The 16,152-nt window shown below is 38.7% G+C and overlaps 1 protein-coding gene across 3 annotated transcripts in view; it reads right to left on the bottom strand.

The window, feature by feature from the left end:
- LOC144375083 (uncharacterized) overlaps positions 1-16,152 on the bottom strand; it is a 47,379-nt gene that overhangs the window by 12,268 nt on the left and 18,959 nt on the right. For 2 of the 3 annotated variants that reach the window (XM_078038597.1, XM_078038598.1), the window contains exon 2: positions 3,311-3,398. In XM_078038597.1, the coding sequence (XP_077894723.1) occupies positions 3,393-3,398 (6 nt within the window). In that variant the 3' untranslated portion in view covers positions 3,311-3,392. Of the gene's footprint in view, positions 1-1,545; positions 1,985-3,310; positions 3,399-16,152 lie in introns of those variants that run through there. The other variant, XM_078038596.1, reaches the window with a different exon arrangement.

Raw genomic sequence — 16,152 nt, 5'->3', positions numbered from 1 at the left:
TTCTGCTCTATCCCAGTTTGTTGATCCATCCATCAGTTGATGGACATTTGGATTGTTTCCACCTTCTGGCTATTGTGAATAGTCACTTTCCTTGGTCTCCTGCACTGATCAAAAAGCAAGCTTTCATTTTAATGTAAAATCAAATTTTCTTTTTCAACTTAGTCTGAACCAAAGTCTTTACCTTCCTCTGAATTACATCACCAATTCTATAGCTGACGTAGCAAACAATGTGCACATAACAGAATCTCACAGTCTTATTTAGGTTGATTCAAACTTTGTTATTTTCTTAAAATAGTAATTTCCGTCCAGATTTCATTTCCCTTAAAATTTTTGGAGATCCGGCAACATCGACATCTCTTGCCTGGGTTATTATCATAGCTACAATTTAACTGGTCTCCCCATTTTTGCCTTGTCCCCTACAGCCTATCTTACTATAATGGCCTCAGTGGTTTTATTAAAACAGAAGTCAAATCAAGTCACTCTTCTTAGAATCTTCCAATGATATCCCACATCTCTCAGAATAAATGCCAAAGCCTGTTCAATGGTCACTAAGGCCACATACCCTGGGCCCTATTAACTGTCTGCCTTCATTTCCTACCCTTTTCTCCCAACTCACCACTCAGATCTGGCCCGCCTCCTTTCTGTGGCTTGCAGAGCTGATGCAGGCATCTGCTTTTAGTCTCTGCACGGTCCATTCGCCCTTCCCCAGAGAGCTCAACTTTAATGCTCAAATCTCACCTTCTTGAAGTCCTACCATGATCACTCCCATTTAAAACTTCAAGTCCCATCTCTCATCAGTGTTCCTAATTTTCCTTACCCTGTTTTTTTTTTTTTGCTAATTATTATCATATAATAAATATATAATGCATTTATTTGTGTCTGCTCTCTACTGTCTGTTTCTCTCATTAAAAAGTATGGCCATTATTAAAAACAATATGGAGGTTCCTCAGAAAATCAAAAATAGAACCATATAACCTGGCATGAGCACTACTGAGTATATACACAAAGGAAATGACATCATACTGAAGATAGGCCTACATACTCATGTTCATTACATCTTTATTCACAACAAGTTAGGGAATTAACCTGAGTGTTCATCAGGGGAATAATGGGTAAGGAAATGGTAGTTTATGCACACAATGAAATATTATTTAGCCTTAAAAAAAGAAGGAAATCCTGTCACTTATGAGAACATGGATGAACCTGGAGGATACAGACTAAGTAAAATATGGCACTCATAGAAAGACAGACACAGGATCGTCTCACTTATATGTGGAATGTAGAAGAGTTTGAACCACCAGTGGCTGGAGGTGGAGAGGGCGATGCTGAGAAAATGAGACAAAAATCTCAATTAAATAAAAGGTTTTGTTTTTTCTTCTTTAAAGTGACTCTAGTTAATAATGGATCCTTAAAAGCTTCTAAGACCAGAGGTCTTCAAAGTTCTTATCACAAAAAAGTGATTAGGTATGTGGGGTCATGTATGTGTTAATTAGTTGAGTTTAGCCATTTCACACATATACATATTTCAAAACAATACGCTACACATGATAAATATAAATTTTTATTTTTTTTTTGCAGTGCTAGGGATTGAATCCAAGGGCCTCACACTTGCTAAGAAAGTACTCTACCACTAAGTACATCCCCAGCCCAGACACATGATTTTCATTTGTTGATACCAAAAAGATAAGTGCTAATTCAATGGGAGGGACCTTTATCCCCTTGATTTGCTCATTTAGCTCCAGCATCCAGAAAGGAACACAGCATGTAAGTTGGTTGGTGTTCAATTTGGGACTTATTGGGCCACAATCAGTACTGAGAAGGGGCTGCTACTTTAGACTGGTCATGAACTTGTCAATTTCTCACTGTTCCACCCAGCCCATTTGATTCCCCTCCCTGTCAAGTCCTGTAGACTTTTTGGTTTGTAATTCTTCTTCTTTCTCTGCCACTTGTCATTCATTTCCTGGTATCACATTAATCTCCATTGCTATAATATTCAAAAAAGCATGTCATGATTATAGTTCATGGAAATCATCTCCTATTCTCCTTTTTCTCCTGGGGAAAATCTGTTTGAACATGGTAGAATCTCAGTAAATAGTTCTGGACTAAAGAGCTCCCTTGGCATTCTGTCAAGTGTGCTTCCTCCTCCCGTCTTTCCACATCTCTCCACTGCCAGGGGGTCACTACCATACAGGAGAGCACCTGGCAGACAGTCCACAATGAACACCATCCACTGTGGTGCCTCTGATGCCCCTGCACTGTAGTCCTTCAGCTGAAGGCCAAAGAATCCTAAGGGCCTATTTTGAAGGTGAGGCTTCATAGCTGCTCAGTTCTTTTAAACACTGAAACAGAACTGCCACTTCTTCCTGAAGCTCCAGTTATGGTTTAATAATAGTAAAATGCTATCTTTGCAGATGAATGTGCATGTCATACAAAATGTTTCCATTTTTGCCATAGTTGCTTAAAGGCTAATTGAGACATCACATTTGTTGCCTGAGTAATGTAAGCTGATCAATTCCAGAGGCTGAAATTCTTTTGGTCTTTCCTGTTTGGATTCTGTTCAGTTTTATCCTTCAATGACTCATGTTAAAATGTATCTTAACTTGTAAACCCCCTCATTCCTCTGAGTAGATGGAAGAATGGATTTTTTTTTAATTAAAACTCTTCCAGGAATATTATCCTTTTTCACATTCTGTGAAATTCAGCCATTCCCCACCTAGCAAATGCATGATGGCGATGGCGTAGTGAGAAACTCCATCAATGTGGCTGCTGTTCTCGTAATGATCCGAGGCTGCTCCCGAGCACAGGACTATCTGGCAGCCTGGGCAAGGGCACTAGGCCCAGAAAGTGTGCCTGAAGAAGTCCTGCCTGTGTGACAGTCCTGTTTGGCATTTCCCCTGCCCTTACCAGCTGGGTCTTTATTGTGTGGGAGAGAAGAGAACAAGAGCTAAGGAGAAAACCACAGGGCACACCTTTGACAACCTCCCTGGACAAAGAGGGTAGGGCTGGGGAGAGAGGGGAATTCTATCTCCAAACCCTTTCTGCAACTTTAATAAATGTTTTGGGGTTAGGCTTGTTATTTAGTATTTTTTGTGTGTTGAGAAACAAACATCTAATAGTATCCCACTCCTTCAATTCACTGTCATTTTATATTAGGAAGATCATATTCAGGGTTATGCTTAAGATTTTAGATCTAACTCAGATATCTTATATTAAATACTATCATTCTTTGGTAAAACTTCAACTCTACTATAATCTTATAATTAGAAGTATTGCATTTATTCAACTTTGCTATGTCAGAACAGCCAGTTACCTTTTCCTTAGAGGGCAGGCCAAAAATCCTGATAATTTACCAGTGGATCTTCATCTGCTGTGATTGTGGATGCTCCTTCTTCTTAATTCTGTTCAGATTAAAAAAAGAAAAAAGAAAAGGGATGAAACAGTGGATAAAGCTAATCTGAAGTTTATAAATCTTAGGACCAGGGATGTGGCTCAGTGCTACAGCACTTGCTAGGGTGTTCAAGGTCCTGGGTTCAATCCCTAGCACCACCACCAAAAAAAAAAAAAAAGAAAAGAAAAAAGAAATCTGTAATCTTATTAGTTACCAGGTGTTCTGAAATTACTACTTGTGCTTTGAAATGTCAAACAGATAAAATTCAAGGCACTTTACCAATTTTATGACAAATGTAATTCATTATTTTTTTACAATAAATTTAATTGGCTGTATTTACAATAAACTAAGAATAAATGACTACTCAATATGTACACAGAGTCAGCCTCCTGGGGCTTAAAATCATTGTGTGTAATTTGCCACTAATGAGTTTTCACTTAATTTTAAAAATAGCTATTCAGAAAGTCTGCTCCTATGAAACTTGTCAGAATCACAGATGTAACACACACACACATTCTGAATAAGAATACTATTTGGAGAGCTCCCTCTGTCCTTTATCATTCAGCAGTTTAAAGAAGCAATTGTTCATACTATAGACAGGAAAACAAAAAACTCAAATCCTCTTCCTAAAAAGCACAAGGAAGCTATGCACTCTTCATAGTTGTGCATACACGTGCATACGGGTATTTCAAGTGAAATGTGAGTACTACTCAATTTGGGGAGGATTCCCAAGGATTGGGAATTAGCAAACCAGAGGTAGAAATTGAGTTGATTTTAAACTTTGACATGCAGCAGAAGAAAAAAAGCAGCCAATACAGGCAACGACACAGCTACAGGGTAGATGCTGTCAAAGTATACAGCATAAGGCAGGCTGATTTCCTATGGAAAATTCCCTGCGAATACACTTCACTTCCTATAATCTTCACTGGCTATATATACCAAGGTCAGGCAATATGAATATTGCTTTGCTCAATTTTTATTTATTTTCATATACTCTAAGATGATAACCAAACATTTCTATGGCTTGGGATACTAAGATGCTAATAAAGCATCTCTTTAAAATATCTGAGTGACTGAATTCTTTTTGTGTATGTGTGTGTGTGTGTGGGGGGGGGGTACCAGGGATTGAACCAAAAAGCACTTAACCACTAAGCCATAACCCTAGCCCTTTTTAATATTTTGAGACAGGGTCTCACTCAGTTGCATGGGTCTTGCTAAGTTGCTGAGGCTGGCTTTGAACTTGTGATCCTCCTGCCTCAGCCTTCCAAGCTGCTGGGATTTACAGGCGTGTGCCACTGTGCCTGACTTAGTGACTGAAATTCTACGCCATGTTTTATCCATTTATTCATAATCATCTTTATTGGCTTTTAAGTTATTCCTAGATCATACCCTTCCACTCTCCCTTTAATAAAACAATTTCAGTTTTATTCACTCACAAAATGTTACTTGGTAATGCTTAAAATCATTCCTACAATCTCTATAAACCAGATGTTTTTCTCCTCCAGATTTCTAATTCTTGGCCAATCTCCTACTTTTTAAAGAATTTCTCTGATTTCCATTTTAGTGTCCTTGTTCTGCCTTCCTTCCCATAAAAGCTACTATCTTACTTAAAATGTCTGTCTTGAGCCAAAATTAATTGCTTTGCATCATAAACATTTTACAGCTATGAAAAATCACCCAAAATAAGTTACAAAATACCATGACAGAGACAGTGTATTCAGATTTTATGGTCAAGAGAGCCATCCACCCCACCCATGGTGATGCCTTCAGAGGACAGTGGGGCACCCAGGGAGGGCCCTGCACATGCTGGGCAAGTGCTCTCCCACTAGCTGCCTTCCTTGCTCTCTGACAGCCTGGTTGCACTTCAGGCATAATCTGGATCACCCTTTGAGATATAATGTAGCCTGTCCAAATCCAGCAAGTAGCTCCTGACTATGATAAAGGAAGAACAAGGCGCTTAAAAAGCAAGTCAGTCTTGTTTTGAAGGATAGCAGTATAAACTTTCTTTTTATGTCTTAAACCTTAACTTTTAGGCAAATCGCCAAGCATTAGAGAGAGACGGTACTCTAGGCACTAAGGGAGGCCAGTGAGGGAAGAAAAAATGCTGGAGACGAGGCCCCACAGGGAGCACTACCAAGGTGGTGACTCAATTCTATTTTCTAAATTAGAGCTGGGAAAAAAATTGGAAGCCTTGAAGGACGACCGCAGTCTCTTCCTTCTATATATGAAAGGTCTGAAAGCAAGAGAGGTTTCCCCAAGCTGATTAATTTACTCAATGTTGAGTATGTGCTCCCTGCCCAGTCCAGAGCCTGACACCAAGACCAGCAGGGTCATGCAGCTGAGCCACTTAGTGCCCAAGTGACATGTTTTCTTTCCACCTACAAGCTTAAAATAATCCTTTTTTTTTTTTTCTGGCTATTTTGCCTGGTGACCTTGGGGGGAAAATATGAATTTGTTCCTAATTTTCAAAACCCAGGAAGATTCACATAAAATTCCTAATTTCTAATCTCTCTTGGAAAGTCAAAAATCAGACCTCAGGGGACAGCTCTCTTGCAAGAGGTAACTGGGCTACCTCTTGTCATTTGTGTGTGCTTTCCACAGGAAAGTGATGACCTGGTGTCATCACTTATTTTCCTTCTGGGCCTGTCTCCTGTAGGCAGCCATGATTCTTTCTTTTCCTTTTTTTCCTTCCTTTCTTTTGGTACTGGGGATGAGCCACATTCCCACACCTTTGTTATTTTTCATTTTGAGGCAGGGTCTCACTGAGTTGCTTAGGGCCTTGCTAAATTGCTAAGGCTGGCTTCAAACTTGTGGCCCTCCTGCCTCAGCCTCCTCACTCAGTCTCTGGGATTACAGGTGTGCACCACCACACCCAGCCTGAGCCTATACTGCTTTTTTCTAAGTCTCTTCTCCCCAATGAAAAATTGCAACCAAAAATTCAAAAGCAGTTTATATGTAATCTGTAGGTATATTCTCCAGAAATATGCATTAACAGGGTGCCTAACTCCATTTCTTCTGACCCCACTTACAATTGCTTCCAACCCCGACAGGTTGGTTCTCTTGGGTGAAGCAAATTTAAGAATGAAACTCCACACTCTGTACAACTTGTCTTTTCAATGGAGCTACTGGGTATCCCTCTCTTTGAAGGCCAGCCAGTCATTCTGTACCTACGAAGCTACAGGGACAGCTCTGAGAGTCACCCCACTCAGTACTGAGTGTTTGAGACACCAATGCAGAGGGTGCCATGCCACTCATGAAGAAGGACCCCGGCAACTCAGGCCCTGGCTTCAGGGCCCATTTCAATTTCTGCAGCCAGTCCTAGGGCATTCCCAGCCCTGTGCAGCTCCTCACAATGGAGTCTTAACTTGTTTTTAGTCTCATTTTCTGATTCAACATCCCTACACAATACTCAATCCTTCTTCTCTTTCCAAAAGGGTTCAGCAAAGCAATGTGTGTTAGTGTTGGGGCCAAACTTCTCCCATCTCAAGCCCACTCAGTTCAAGACCTACCTCTCCAAGTTCCACTGAGGTTCACTGAGCTACCTCTCCATTTTGCTGAGTCAATCATTTTTTCCATAATTGTGACTCTACTGCACTATTTCACCAGTAGCCTAAAAGAGAACTAAAAGTATAATAAAAATTCCAGCAGATCTCCAATTTGTCACTTGCAAAGCCTTGGTCAAGTCGGACAATTAGAAGGTCAATTTATAAAAGTACATGACAATAATAATACTGATGGTCACTGGCATTCACTGACACTTACTATGTCTCCAGTATTAGCACTAAGCCCTTTACTTGCATCTTCTCACCTAACCCATCCACTGCCTGATGAAAAAAACTCCACTATACTCTTTTAGCAGGGAGCCCAGGCCTGCAAGCTGAGGCAGTTGCATACTGAAGTTGAGATTAAAACCATTCTCCATTTCCACACATGACAGCAATTCCTACCTGTCCCCTAACACCTGCTTTTCCAACTGCTTGCACTCCTTTCTTTCTACCTTCTAAGTAACTCAGATCGCAGCCTTCAGAGCCTGGCTCAGGGCTGGGGCTGGCTCAGTGGCGGAGCACTTACTTGCCTAGTATGCACAAGACCCTGGGTTTGATCCTGAGCACAACCACACCCAGCTCAAGGGGGAAAAAAAACAAAACACAAATCACTATAGGTGGGCTTCTCAGAGGCAGGATCAGCCACAGTTCATCCCTGTACCCCCAGGGCCTGCTGAATTGAGTAGGATTAGACTGAACAAGGCTCGGACAGGCACTCCTCCACTCAGGTTAATATACGCCTGGTCCATGATGGTCTTGCCTTGCTAAGGACATGCAATTAAGTTAGAGCAATAAGAAGCTGCTCTGGCATTTACCTAGTGCTTCCTTGCCAGACTCACCTACAGACCCTGGGAAAGAGGGGAAGAGGGATGAGAAGGGAAAGTCCAGGGCTCCCAGTGCTCTCCTGACAGACGGAAAGAGTCTAGGGCGTGAACTGCAGGGAGGCAGGCTTAGGCAATAGAAGTTCTCTCCCAGTATTTTGCCAAGGCAACATTAATCTCTTCCTATTTCTGGCCTGGGTTATAGAATTCTAAAATTCATAGAAAGGTCCTCAGTCAAGTCATTCTTTGCTAACTCTAACATAATCCTTTAGGAAAGAAGTTAAATAAACGAGGCACTAGCAAGCATTCTACTCTGAGACCATACTTATTAACACGACCAATAATAACAACTTTCACCCAGTGCTTACCCTGACCAGACCCTGAGTTAAGTTCTTTACATGCACAGTCTTGTTTAGCCATCACCACAGCCCTGTGTAGAACACTTGTAAGAAAATGGAGGTTGATGGCAGATAAATGGCTTGCCCTAGGTCACTATCAAATGGCTTACAGTAAAGGCAGTAGCTACTGGGGTAAAAGTGATTTTTATTAATAATGCATGCAGAAATTTTTACTTTTCCACCCTTGCTCTTTAAATATTCTTTCCAAAAGGCAGGCTGGGCAGCCTATAACAAAAGATCTAAAAGATCTTTAAAAGATGCAGGGCAAATCCTTTCTAAAAAGATCTAAAAGATCCAGGGCAAATCCTTCCTCTCCTAGTAAGCCATTTTAAATATTACTTGTGATAGAGTTTTCCAATATCCACATTCACCTATACCCACATTCTCTCTCCTCGAGCATACCATTTGACTAAATTTCCCAATAATCACTGCAATAAGGCTGGATGCGTGATCAAGTCCTAAAGTGTGAACTGAAGTGCTGGTGCTGCTTCAGGGCTAGCCCCGTAGCCTGGGCTGATCTTCAGTCTCTCATACCCTCTGCTGGTCAAATGCAGAGAGCTCCAAGCACCCAGGGGAAGGAGCCAGAGAATTTCACTCCTGAACAACTGAGGGAAACCAAGAGCCTCTTTGCCAACCCACACTGAGCTGTGACTGGAGCGAGAAACAAACACGTTTTGTTAAGTTGTTGAGGTTTCAGGTAGCTACAGTAGTAGGTCTACACTATATTATTATTATTGGTATTATTATTGTTATTATTACTGTTGTTACAATCTTCATTGCCAACAGCAATAGCTATCATGTATTGAAGGCGTGCCAACTATTAGGAAATATATTTAGCTTTATGTACTTTATCTCGTTCAGTTCTATGAGGTAGGATATTATCTGTATTTGACAGGAGACAAGAAATCCAGAGTCAGAGATCAAGAATTTTCTTTCCTCTAAACATATACAGCATTTGTAATCTAAAAGGTTTATTGTGTAATTAATGCAATACCCATTAAACATTTTGCATTGATGGGTTAGATAGTTTTCACTCCTATAATTGGATGATTTTTCATGAGTCAATAACTTATTTCATGCAGATAAAAAGCTAAGAGAAAGAGGGGTGGGTCTTACAACTGTATATTTCATACCACTACACACACTGCTCCATAAATATATATATATATATATATGATATATGTATATATTAGTTAAGAGATATAAATATGTTCTTTAAATTTTCTAATATATGTGCATACATATTACATGTATATATGGACACATATATACATAAATACTTGGGAAGCAAGAGGCCAGTCACTCTGACCAATAAAAATTTTTGTTGTTGTTGCTGTCTGAAAACTTGCTTTAAATCTTTGGGGGGAATCTATCACTTAATGAACACTATTAATGCAATTTTTCAATATTGTAATTACATTTGCACATGCACATAAATCCTCAGCCCAGTGTTGGCAAATAGTTGATGGTCAGTATGATCATTTCCTGACTACTTCTCAATAACTATTTCAAGTATAATGATGCTGCTTGAAGAAAACACAGGAGATCAAGAGAAAAATGTTGAGCCAGTAAATATATCATGATTTCAATGATAAGGAATAGTTTCCTGCCAGGTGTGTAATCCCAACCACCCAGGAGACTGAGGCAGAAGAATAGCAAGTTCCAGGCCAGCCTGGGCAATTTAGTGAGACCTTGTCTCAAAAAATAAAAAAAGGGTTGGGAGTATAGCTCAGTGGTAGAGTGTTTACCTAGCCTAACATGTAGGAAGCCTGGGTTTAATTTCTGGTATTGACACATATAGACACCCAAATAGTTTCCTAGCTGACAGAAAGACTAAATGTTGGAAGTCACAGCCATTGCCAGTTACAGAACTATCCCATTCATAAAAGTCTGACCTGACAACCTGCAAGAATGTGACTTCTGGACAAGGTGAAGACCAGAGCTTACACTTTCACCTTCACCACTTCTGAGCTGCAGTGGGGCCCCTGGGGACTCAACTTCTACCTGCTTAAGTTCTATCAGTCTGGCCACGTGGTATCATTGTTTGTAAGTGAACACTAATGTGCCATCCTACAGATCCCAGATTATCTTCTGTATTTAGTTAGATGACAGACTGACATGGAAGATCTGTTTCCTCTGAGGAAGTTTGTTCCTGGCTCTCGCCTAACCACGGAATTCATTTCCCACTTAAGACATTCCAAGAATTTTATTAACATGATGAAGACACTGGATTTCACGTGGTGACATTTCACGCTAATCACATAACTGCAATGCTATGACACAGTCTTTATATTATCCAATTAATGTAAGTATTTTAGTCGCTACTCATTTAAAAAATATGTTCCAAAAAGTCTCTCTCCTCTAAAGTTCTTTCAAAATGAAATGGCACAGAAATGTGATCATTTTTCATTTGGTATAATTAAAGTACACATTTGGGTGTTTTATTCCTGCCCATTGATCAATTGTAATATTTACTTTGTTAATGGGAAAGTCTTTTCCTGGGTAATTTTCCATTTAACTTTAGGATACCAACCTTAAGAGTAGAAATAAGGTTAATGCCATAATCAGCTATTTTGCTGGCACATCTGATTTTAGCAGCTGCTCAAATATGTTCATACAGAGTTTAGAACACCTAAGCTAGAAAAATACAGTTTGAAAATTAGTCAACCAAACTCTGGGTGACAATTTTTCAAAAACGAATATGTTTAAAGTGTTTATCATAAACATTCTTTTAAAAATAAAATTGTTTTTTAAAAAATATTTATTTTTTAGGTGTATATGGACACAACACAATGCCTTTATTTTTATGTGGTGCTGAGGATCCAACCCGGGTCCCACCCGTGCTAGGCGTGCACTCCACTGGGGAGCCACAATCCCCGCCCCCAAAATAGAATTCTTTTAAAATGGCTGAGTAAAGGGCTAGGGTTGTGGTTCAACGGAAGAGTGTTCGCCTAGCATGTGCAAGGCCCTGGGTTCGATCCTCAGCACCACATAAAATAAATAAACAAAATAAAGGTATTGTCTAACTACCACTAAAAAAATAAACATGTTTTAAAAATGCTGTGAAAAAAAGGCAATCTCCAATGGTCTCATTTATGTGACATTCCCCGAATGACAAAATTAAAAAGTTGAAGAATAGATTAGTGGATGCCAGGAGGCAGGGATTTGAGGGTAACAGAAATGAGCATAGCTATAAAAAGGTAACACAAGGAACATTTCTTTAGTGATGAAATAGTCTTTTTTTTTTTTTTTTTTTTTTTGGTATCAGGGATTAAACTCAGGGGCACTTGACCCCTGAGCCACATCCCCAGCCCTATTTTGTATTTTATTTTTCACAGAGTTGCTTAGCTGAGGCTGGCTTTGAACTCACGATCCTCCTGACTCAGCCTCCGGAGCCGCTAGGATTACAGGAGTGTACCACCCAGCCTGGCTTAGTTCTGTATCTTGATTGTGGTAGTGGCAACATGAAAATACCCAAGTGATAAAATGCCAGAAATACAAATACATTTTATACCAATGCCAATGTTCTGGTTTCAATACTGTATATAGTCAGATAAGAAAGGAGAAAATAAGTGAAGAGTAACCAGGACCTCTTGAACTATCTTTTGCAACTTTCTACCAATCTATAATTATCTCAAAATAAAAAGAGTACAAATAGCTAAGAGTATGTATACAGAATAATTCATTCAATCTGTAAGATTAAATAATAGCCAAGCCAACTTAAAACATTTTATCATCTGACTTTCCAATTGTTCCTGAATGAACTACAAATTATTTTGATAGAGGTAGGAAGTTTTAGAGTTGATTTGCTCTCAAGATGCTTACTCTTCCTGACAAGGTCAGTAACATGGAACATTCTAGCAGTCAATATCTGGATGTCTTACAAAGGAGCAGGGAGCATATAGTATGTGAAAAAATAAAGACATGAATTTAAAGACTTCTTACATCTTTAAAGTCTATAAGAAAGCATACTTTAAACATGAGTTAAAAAAACATATTTTGTGGTTTCTGTATGCTAATCAAGATGTCACTGGGCATATGATAATATGTAATTTGCAAAATACATTATTAGGCTTATGTGATTACCAAACAGTAGATTTTGTATACATACACATGGCAATAGTTTCTATAATTCAAGCATCTCTCTGGCTAAATTAATATAAATTGCTGTAGTATGTCAATAATAAATAAGAGACAAAAAGAATTACAGAAGCTGGTAGTTGCACATCTAACAAAGCCAGTTTAAGTTATTTTTACTAGGGTTTTAGACAGAGACCTTTTTGTCATGGATTGAAATGTAACATTCCGGGACTATATCACAAACATGATCCTCTGATTCCTGAATCTCACACCTAAGCGGGCTCAACACCGGTTCATTGCCACTGAATCTAAAGCGAGGTTGGCAGCACTTCCTAAATACCTTCCTGTTCGCTCCTCTCTACAGTGATGCAATTTGACCTACATTTGCAGTGCCCATTGAAACTTCATGGGAGGGGGAAGAGGAGAGTTTTTCATTTCTCCTATCCTCTGATTAACTAGGACAGCAAATGCCACTCAAGGGACTGCTACTGGGCAAAAAAGCAAAGGGGGAAAAAGTCATGCCAGTAGGAAATTCCACAGGAGGACATTTAGAAATCCTGCATTCTCTGATTCGGCAAACAAACTCTCACGGCTTTATAAGAAGACAGCAAGGAAGAATTGCCCCACTTTACACAATAATCAGCCCAGAACACCAACAGCTATTTTATTTACTTAGCAAGGTTCTTAGCAAGATGAAAATTAAACTTGAACTATAGACTCTTTTCCTTGTCATATTCTTTTTTAAAAATAAGCCTAATTTTAGGATCATTTTAAATTTATGAAGTTGCAAAGATTATATTGAGGGTTCTATAAACCCCATATCCAATTCCCCTATTATTAACTTATTATATAAGTATACAAACATTTGTCACAGCTAATCAACTATTGCTGACATGTAAATATTTTCCTCCAGCTTTGTTAAGGCTGAAGTGACAAATAAAAATTATATATATATTTATGGTTTAAACATAATGTTTTGATACTTGCATATATTTTGAAATGATTAAAATCAAGCTAATTAACATATCCATCGCCTCACATACTTTTGGTGAGATCATTTAAGATTTACTCTCTTGGCCAGGCGCAGTGGCACATGCCTGTAATCCTAGCAGCTTAGGAGGCTGAGAGAGAAAGATTGCAAGTTCAAAAGCCAACCTCAGCAACTCAGCAAGACCCTGTCTCTAAATAAAATACAAAAATTTTTAAAAAAGGGGCTAAGGATGTTGGGTGCAGTGGCACATACCTGTAATCCCAGCAGCTCGGGAGGCTGAGGCAGAAGGGTTGTGAGTTCAAAGCCAGCCTCAGCAATAGCGAGGCACTAAGCAACTCAGTGAGACCCTGTCTCTAAATAAAATACAAAATAGGGCTGGGGATGTGGCTCAGTGGTCGAGTGGCCCTGAGTTCAATCCCTGGTACAAAACAAAAACAAAAAAAAAAAAAGAATTTTTTCTCTTAGCAATTTTCAAATATATATAATTAATTATAGTCAGTATGCTAGGCAATAGATCCCCCAAACTCATTCATTCTCACTGAAACTTGTACTTTTAAGCCAACACCTCCCCAATTCCTCTTGTCCCTGGAACTGCCATGCCACTGTTTCTATTAGTTAATTTAGATTTCACATACAAATGGGACCATGCAGTATCTGTCTTCCTGTGCATAACTCATTTCATTTATCATAAAGTTCTCTGGGTTCATCCACATCATTATGACAGAATTTCCTACTTTTTAAAGACTATTATTCCACTGTATGCATATACCACATTTTCCCCAATTATTCATTGATTGATATTTAGGTTGATTCCCTAACTGGGCTGTTGTGAATAGTGCTGCAATGAACAGGGCAGTGCAGATGTCCCTGTGACGTATTGATTTCAGTTCCTTTGAGTATACATACACTCAGGAGGTATACTGATGACAGTATTTCTATATCTAATTTCTGGGGGAACTTCCATACCTTTTTTCGTAATGGTTGTACCAATTTACATTCCTACAAAAATGTAAAAGGGTTCCTTCCCTCTTCTGCTTATCCTCATCAACAGTTGTTATTTTTTGCCTTTTTGGTAACAGCCATTCTTACAGATGTGAAGTAATATTTCATTGTGGCTTTAATTTGCATTTCTCTGATGATTAATGACAGTAAGTTGTTTTTTTTTTTTTTAATATAGCTATCAGCCATTTGTATTGTCTATTCAGGCCCTTTCTGTTTTTTTTTTTTTTTTTTACTATTTTGTTGTTGTTTTCTTGAAATTGTGTTGAGTTCCTTATAAGCATTGATATTAATCCCTTACCAGATGTGTGGTTGGCAAATATTTTCTCCCATTCCATAGGATGGCTCTTCATTCTGTTGATTGTGTCTTTTGTTGTGGACAAGCTTTTCAGTTTGATGCAATCTCATTTATCAATATTTTTGCTTTTGGGATTATATTCAAAACATCACTGCCCAGACCAGTGCCAAAAAGCTGCCTCTTTCCACCTTATCCATACTATACTCTTTGGAAGGAAGTCCCTAAGCACCACTCACACTTAAGGGAATGGCAGTTATGTTCCCCTCCCTGAGGGGGATTTGCAGAAATCATTTGGAATTATTCTACATGAAAAATTTATCTATTCTTTCCCACTTGTTAGTTCACTTGATCATTCATTTATATTATATGGATTTGTGGTCATCTGTCTTACATCATTACTTTATTTTATATGTATTACATATTTATGTGTTTCTATTTATGTTAGTCTTTATTTTATACTATAAATGTACACTGTATATTTTATTTATATTTATTTTATATTTTGGGGTTATAATTGAATACTGCTTTTTAGTTGCTCATATGGTTCTAGCTTTGACCATAGTAAGTTTTTTCAATTAGCTCCTATGTCCCTTTGACATATTCCATCATTGTGTAGGGTATGGTGGGGGGACAAGGGGTTTTGTGTGTCATTAGCATTTTCTTGCCTTCTGGCACTGAAAACACCCTGGATTCATCTTCTGTAATCCCTGTCCCATTCATACAACCAAGTCTGTCTGTTACCTTTCATTGGAGAACAGTGCTTGGGCACTGGGTTTTTAATGTTTGACACTTTAAAATTCCAAATGAATCACTTCTATAGTAAATAATACAATTACCTTTAAGTATCTTAATTCTGTGGCATAATCTAATAAATCATGAAGAGAATGCCAGGTAATAAAGCTACCATCTGATTGGCTACCTTTCAGATTTAATCTGGCAAATAAATGCCATATGAAGCTCTCTTAGGGGGGAAAAAAACAGACTTTTTGTTTTCTTTTTCTTTCTTCTTCTTCTTCTTTTTTTTTTTTTAATTGAACCCAGAGATGTGTAACCACTGAGCCACAACCCCAGAGGTTTTTTTGTATTTTATTTATAGACAGGGTCTCACTGAGTTGCTTGGGGACTTGTAAGTTGCTGAGGCTGGCTTTGAACTTGCCATCCTCCTGCCTCAACCTTCCAAGCCACTGGGATTACAGGCCTGCACCAGTGTGCCCGGCCTTGTTTTTAGTTTTCTCCTGCTGGGGAAGAGAGAGGAAATCTCAAATTAAATGGTGCTGGCTTGCTATTCTAGGATATAAGGTAACCTTCTTTCACTGCCTATTACCATTAAATAGCATTATCTTTTTGTCAACACTTAATTACCTGAGGAAAATTTACCTATAGGAAAACCCAAATATTAGTCAGATCTTGCTTTGAAACACATACACCTTCCTATTTAGGTTTGCATACTTTAATGTCAAAAGTAGTTTTTATTGAGAATAAACTAATCAGTCAAATACGCAGACAAGAACCTGAAGCTTCTTAGCTAGTGGGGGCTTCTGCAGGTATCCAGAGATAACTAAATTGTGCAAATTGGAGTTATTACCATGCAACACACACTGAGTACTTCTTCACCTCAAACTCCAACCACTA

Source organism: Ictidomys tridecemlineatus, chromosome 2, assembly GCF_052094955.1.
Source record: "Ictidomys tridecemlineatus isolate mIctTri1 chromosome 2, mIctTri1.hap1, whole genome shotgun sequence".
NCBI classification, from domain to species: Eukaryota; Metazoa; Chordata; class Mammalia; order Rodentia; family Sciuridae; genus Ictidomys; species Ictidomys tridecemlineatus.
Note: the sequence above shows the minus strand (reverse complement) of the source record. Positions and strands in the feature narration are given on the sequence as shown.